The sequence below is a fragment of the Penaeus japonicus genome, unplaced genomic scaffold (assembly GCF_977035675.1).
Source record: "Penaeus japonicus unplaced genomic scaffold, GWHDUDI00000001_assembly GWHDUDI00000012, whole genome shotgun sequence".
In the NCBI taxonomy this organism is placed as follows: domain Eukaryota; kingdom Metazoa; phylum Arthropoda; class Malacostraca; order Decapoda; family Penaeidae; genus Penaeus; species Penaeus japonicus.
Window position 1 is genome coordinate 41,144,069 of NW_028234414.1, and position 7,474 is coordinate 41,151,542.

Consider the following 7,474-nt stretch of genomic DNA (forward strand, 5'->3'; position numbering starts at 1 on the left):
GGTCAGGAACAGATATTCAAAGGCGAGTGAGAATAAAGATAGAAAAAGACACTCATAAAAGATATTTGGTTGTTTCAAAAACTTCAATATAAAAATAAATACTTTCCCGCTACCTTTTCCCTCCCCTGCACTTACGCTAGAGATACATATGGTTACATAACAGTCGCTGTTGTAAAAGCTTTCCTCTATAGTATTAAATGGATGATTGTAGCATTTAACTTTTTTTTTCCTTTCTCTCTCACTCTCTTTCTTTCTTTCTTTCTCTCTCTCTCTTGCTCTCTCTAGCTCTAGCTCTCTCTCTCTCTCTCTCTCTCTCTCTCTCTCTCTCTCTCTCTCTCTCTCTCTCTCTCTCTCTCTCTCTCTCTCTCTCTCTCTCTCTCTCTCTCTCTCTCTCTCTCTCTCTCTCTCTCTCTCTCTCTCTCTCTCTCTCTCTCTCTCTCTCTCTCTCTCTCTCTCTCTCTCTCTCTCTCTCTCTCTCTCTCTCTCTCTCTCTCTCTCTCTCTTTCTCTCTCTCTCTCTTCACTTTTTTTAGTTCACGGTTTGTGAAATACACCAACGAGAGAATGTGGATTTGCATTCAATGTCGACATTTTGAAACAGAATATATTTTGTAGGGTAATCGTTCACTATATTTTTTGTTGTTTATTATGTTAGGGCGTGTGATGTGGAAGGGGTGTGTGTGTGGTGGGGGGGGTAATATAATCCATTTGCATCTAGCCAATTAATGAAATTGCATAATTACTATCGAGTTGATTAAACCATTCATGTTATTTTCATTTTTTATATCTCTCGCTTGAATATCATCATGAAAGAGGAAATAAATCACGAACTACAGCATATCTAACAATAAAGATAGAATAAGATATATTTCAACCACGAATTATATCTAAAAAAAAAACAAAAAAAAGACAAACCACCCACCGAACAAGAGAGAATACAAGAGAAAATATCATAATAGGCATTTTCCCTTTTTTTTCTGGCGTCACATCTCGACCATGGCTTAACGAGACTGATCGCAAACCACTAGATATCCATTAACCATTAACTAACGAAACACGACAAACAATACCAAAGCGAGAGGAAGTGTGATAAGTGCCCCAGCCCCCCCGGCCCCCCCGGCCCCCCATTCATCCGATTCCCATGTGTCAGACCCATCTCCCAAGAGTAAATGTAGCGTGAGGAGTACGGACACCTTCTCCCTATGCTCTACCAAGCCCACTATATATTTATTTATTATCTTTTTTATACCATTCTGACATTCTTTATCTGGGCTATTGGTATTTTGTCGTTTGTTCTTCTGTCATAGTCTCTATTGCCGTGTATGAGTCACGTGATAGATGATCATAGAGAGATCAACAAGCACACAACCGGAAAAAAGGTATATATGAGACTGTTATGATATGATTTCTGAAGGGGAAATAATCGAATGGCACCATTTTCATATCTTGGTTTGTGAAGTTATTCAGTATTATTTATTCATTTTTATATATTTGTCATAATGGATTGTGTTGTTCAAGCAGACAAGCTTTGACAATGATTTCCGAAGTTGAGTGCACATAACCCCCCCCCCCTACTTCTCTGAGATGCTAAAAGTCTACGCAGTCCGCTACCCGCATTTCACTTACACCACTAACATTCATTTTTTCTCCTCGATTTCGCTTATCTTAAGCTTTCTTCTCTTCCTTCTCAGATGTGCCGTAGCTCCGTGTTCATCGTCCTCGGTCTGGTGGTGATGGTTGCCGCTGTCACCCAGGCCCGCTACCTCCCCACCCGCGCCGATGACTCAAGGCTGGACGAAATCAGGGAACTTATCAGAGAGGTGAGGCGTTCGTTTCTGTGTGGTTTTGTCCTAAATTCATATGTCTATCTGCCTATATCTATAGATATAGATGTATGATTATATCTATATATCTATATCTATAGATATAGATATATTATTCTGTGTATATATATATATATATATATATATATATATATATATATATATACATTATAAATTTTATATGTCTATATTTCTATCTCCTCTCTCTCTCTCTCTATCTATCTATATATATATCTATCTATCTATCTATCTATCTATCTATCTATCTATCTATCTATCTATCTATCTATCTATCTATCTATCTATCTATCTATATTTATATTTATATATATATATATATATATATATATATATATATTTATACATATATTTACATATATCTTTTATGTTGTCTCTTAGTATTCAAATACAAGCATCACCATATACCATACTCATATTTACGGATATATCTATCTCCCCATATATCAACTATTTTCGACACACCAACCTTTGAATAACAATACATAAATTAAGACTGCGATTGCTAGTTAGATAATTAGATAAGTAAGTTACGTGTAGTAAGTTAGAAGCCAAATATATATATACACTAGATACAATAACAGACAGACATACAAGCAGATATATCTAAATAGAAAGAGGAGAGAGACATCGATAGGATAGCCTGAGAAAATAGAAGACTAGGCCTATTAATATAAAGGATTCATGCTGAACAAGTTGAAAACAAAACAATGAAGAGGAAGCACAGGAAAACACATGAAGGCATTTTTGCTTTATTTCTTGCCCATGTGGTTTTCTTATGTTTTTTTTTTCGTGGTTAGGCCTAATAAAGTCTAGGATTAAAGAACAACTAACGATAAAGTCGATTAAAAAAATAATTTTAAAAAAGCAGGCATTCGGAAGGCATTTTTGCTTTATTTCTTCCCCATATGGTTTCTTGTGTTTTCCTTCGCTGTTAAGCCTAATAAAGTCTAGGATTAAAGAACAACCAACGATAAACTCGATTAAAAAAAAAGAAGCAGGAAAGGATTTCTTTGAAAAAGAACGCCTTTTAGCACGATGGTCGGGCATGGGTAAATTTGGAATAGCGAAAGCCCGGTTTCCCTTCTCCCGACAACTTGGTATTTATTTTACGAAGTCTAGAAGAAGGACGAGGGGTGGGGGGAGGGAAAGGGGCTAAAGGGGGGGGGGAGGAGCGAAGGCGTGATAGGAGTGTATCCGACACCTATGATACATCTCGAAGACGCCTTCGACTCGGGAAAGATTCCTTGTCTTAGTAATAGGAGGAGGAGAGGATCGTGTTTGCTCAGAGTGACAACAACTCTTTCGATTGTATCTTGACTCTGCTTTTCGTCAGCTGATATGTATCTCAAGGGCAAGGGTTCTTTTCCTTGCTCCTTTTTCCGGTCTTGTTGGGATTTTTTTGCATATACTTAGCTATTCTTCTTTTTATAATGAAGTCTGAAGTCTTATGGTAAAAAAAAGAAAAACATATATATATATATATATATATATATATATATATATATATATATATATATATATACAATGAAAGGTGATGAGATAGCTTTAGAGGTAAACACTTAGTTTTCTCAAGCTTTCGAGGAACTTTTTTATACAAGTGGATGTTCGTGCATTCAGTGATACATAGTGTATGAACCTTAATTGTATATTCGTGTACATATACTTTCATTTTATGTTTTATCCTCAAGCAATTCAAAACAAAACAAAACAAAAACATGTTCATACACTCTCAGTTCACAGTTTAATCTCAAACAAGATAATAAAAAATAAATAAAAAAATAAAATAAATGAAAAACTCGTTCTACCGAAGACAACAACTCAACCAGGAAAACTAACCGAAGTTCCTTTGGCTTCTTCTCCACAGCTGCTGGAGCGCACAGCCGAAGGAGGTAACAACAGAATGATGGGCAACTCCGGCTACGAAAAGAGGTACCTCTTCAAGCGATCTGCAATCCCCGAGGGCAACAGCAACAGCAACATCAACAGCAACAGCAAAATCAGCAACCTCGTGGGCGGTGAAGTTGCGACGCCTCTTATCAACCTTCCCCAGTAACTTATAAAAACCCCCGTCCCTACCAACCCCCCTTCAAAAAAACTAAAAAACAAAAACAAAAACACAATATCTAAGAAGCCCTCTTAAAACCCTCCCACATATATAATAGAAACTTTCAACGACCATAAATGTTATCTCAGCCAAGAGTGGGTCTACCAATGGCGCACACACACCTTGTCAACTCTACGTGATGTCATGTTCTGTACTGTACTGTATTCATTGTTTGTCATGATCTTTCATTTTTAACATAACTATGTGAGTGTATTTATATATATATATATATATATATATATATATATATATATATATATATATATATATATATATATATATATATATACATGGCATATATATATAGCATATATAAAATCATATATATGTATGTATACGGCATATGAATATGCATATGCAGCATATTACCCATGATACCAACATTTTTTTGTGATTATGATGAAGAGCTGGAAAATAAACAGAAATAAAGAAAATGAAAATCACTGAATTCCGTGGTGGTATACTGTATACCTTTTCATTTTATCAACGACAGCACGACTTCCTCTGCTCACTCGCCTCACAACGGGACGACACGCCCTGCATTTTATATTTCCCCAAGTCCTCCTCCTCCTCCTCTTCCTCCTCCTCCTCTTCCTCCTCCTCCTCCTCCTCGTCGTCTCCTTCTTTTCCTCTCTTTCTTCTTCTTTTGTGTCTGTGCTTTCCTCTCTTCTTTTGTTCTCCGATAACCGTTTTTTCTCCTCTTCTTTTCTTCTTATCTTCTTCTCCTCCTCCTCCTCCTCCGCATCTATGTATTCCTCTCCTTTTACTATCTCCTCTCCTCACCCCCCCCCCCTCCCCGTTAAGTGAAGTCGATTAAATCAACAATTAAGATCATCAAGAAGGAAAAAAAATCTATACAAAGGAAATAAACGTCCTTTTAATTTTGATTTATTTTTTCATCGATCTAATTCCATCTATAGAGATCCTAATCGTAATCATAATCAGACAACAGATATCAATGCCTTGTTACCCACGCCCCCCCACGCCCACAAATTTCATTTCGATCATTTGGCCTTTCTTATCCCCACTTGTCTACTTCCTCAATTCAATCTTCATGAGATTGATGGAAAGAAAAGTGAAATAGAAAAAAATATATTATATAAATTATAAAGCGAAGGGAAATCTCAAAAGAGGGATTATTTCTTTCTTTGTGCGAGGCGATGTTCAACAGCTTAGAGTCCCTACCCATGAATCCGAAATGCCTGGCCCGGAATATAGATGAAAGTTACATATACAGTCTTATTCTCTTTTATTATTTATCCTTATTATGACTAGAATATTGACAGTGTCCCTTACACTGAGAAGAAAAAATGCTACACTGTGGCTAAATACTCAAAAGTGATACAAAAACGTATCGTTTCCAACATTTTTTACGAATAAGATATAAACCAAAGACAAAATAGATGAAGCAAGGAGAAAAGAAAAGAGAGAAAAAGAGATAGAGAAAAAACAGTGTTTAAGTCCTCCGTCTCGCCAACCATTCTCTGGGGAGTCACGTGACCTAACCAGGCCGCGTCCAACCCCGCTCTGAGGAAACAGCTGATGCGCGGGGCTCTGGGAGATGAGAGAGGTCGCTTAAACACCGAACCAACGGGAATCATTTGTCGCCAGGAGTGCGTGAAACTAGAGGAGGGAGACTTTTTTGGCTGTTTTCCCTCTTTTTTTTATATATATATCTCTGTTGGGTATATATTACATTCTTTTTTTCATGTTGTTTTTGAAGTTGTGTTAGTAGATGGAGTGATGACATTTAATTTATTACTAAGATTATATTTGGTGAATTGGTCGATGGAGGTAGATATAGGGTATACATATGCATATATGTATGGGTATATGTTTATGTGTAGATTATGTATATGTATATATATATATATATATATATATATATATATATATATATATATATATATATATATATATATATATATAAAGTATATGTATGTATGCAGTATACATATATTGGTTTCAATGTTTTATTAATAGCATGTAACGTGTACGAAAATACACTCATTTTCCAAAGTATCATGCAGGCATTTAAATGAAAGAGCAGGTGTGCTGGGGACAATTTATGGAAGTTTACCTGCTCGCAAGAATGATGGGCAGTAAGAGAAATGGGTTTCAACACCTGTCTCCTCCAGAGTGTCATACAGGTGTGTTGGCGTCCCAGACCACCGAGAAACAGGTGTCTGGAATCTCAACACTTGCGATCATAAGCCATCCAGGGTCCTTTTGACTAGGAAAAGAAAATCTTAAGTTGGTGTTATATGCGACCATGCCATGCAGAGTTCTCGACGGCACACCATGAGCTCGCAAGATGTGACTTGGACTTTGTTTGCGTAGGATTCATGTTGGACAAGTTGTAAACAAAACAACGAAAGTAAACACAGAAGAAAAAAAACACACACGACTATTCCGAAGGCCTTTTCGTTTTACTGCGTCGTCGAGGCATAGATACACAAGAGATACAGAGTGGGCTATATATACTACAGATATCTGTCCCCATGACCTCAGGAGCGCCCTCGTTGCACACGTTGATAACACCGGTCGTCTCCCCAAGTGGTCCTAGGCCCCCTCAACTAAGGTCTAGCACTACGACAAAGGAAGTGGTAGAAGTGGCACTGGTAGAGTTCACCTAACATCACGAACACCGCACCGGGGAGCCACGAACTGTCCATGGTGATCGTGCACCGAAATCACTGATATGACCTGATATCTGTAGCATAGCATATGTAGTCCACTCGCTTGTGTATTATGCCCTGAGGAAGCAGTAAAGCGAAAAGGCATTTGGCATATTCGTGTGTTTTCCTGTGTTTTCTTTCTTCGTTTTGTTTTTTGTTTTCGACTTGCTCTTTGTTGCTGGGATTAAAGTGATCACACTGTTGCAAATTCATAAAAAGAAGAAAAAAGAAAGCTATGGTGTGTGATGTTGTTTACGAGCCGTGGCATGTCCGAGGTAGTGTGTGCTGTAACCATTATCATAATAAATTTTCTCAGGCTGGATCCCTTGTGCGTTTTATTATAGTTTGTCTTCCTAAAAAAAAAAAATAATAAAAAAATAATAAAAACTTAGAGACGAATAAAACTTAGAAATGCTACAAGTTTAGTTCTGATGTGAATAACTACAAAAAAATAAATAAAAAACTACCAACGAAAAAAATAATAATAAAAAGCGGGACAGATATTAAAAAAAAGGTTAATGAAACGTTTAAGAAAGTTCATTCAGTGTATATCACTAACAGAAGTCCAACGCTACAGAGCAAACTCTCTTCCAACAGTAAAACTATATTCACGTTAGAACTATTTTCAACAAAGCAAAACTACAAACAGACAAGAGTGAAATACGAGTACATAAAACCAGTCAAAAAGTTTAAGCAAACAGAGAGTCACGGGAAAAACATGAACGGCAAATTGAAGGTAAACAAAAAGCAATATGAAATCAAAGGAAAACTAAGCAGTTAGGAAAACAGTGCTTGCAATATTGGGTTTATTTGTTTCAATCGCGCTGTGGTGATATTCTGCGTGCAAAC

The 7,474-nt window shown here is 36.8% G+C and overlaps 1 protein-coding gene across 1 annotated transcript in view; it reads left to right on the forward strand.

Moving 5' to 3' along the window:
* Proc (Proctolin) overlaps positions 1-6,947 on the forward strand; it is a 50,414-nt gene extending 43,467 nt beyond the window's left edge. Inside the window, exons 2-3 of the mRNA XM_086542795.1 lie at positions 1,691-1,819; positions 3,708-6,947. Of these exons, the coding sequence (XP_086398921.1) occupies positions 1,691-1,819; positions 3,708-3,896 (318 nt within the window). The 3' untranslated portion in view covers positions 3,897-6,947. The remainder of the gene's footprint in view (positions 1-1,690; positions 1,820-3,707) is intronic.
* Positions 6,948-7,474: the final 527 nt, after the last annotated feature.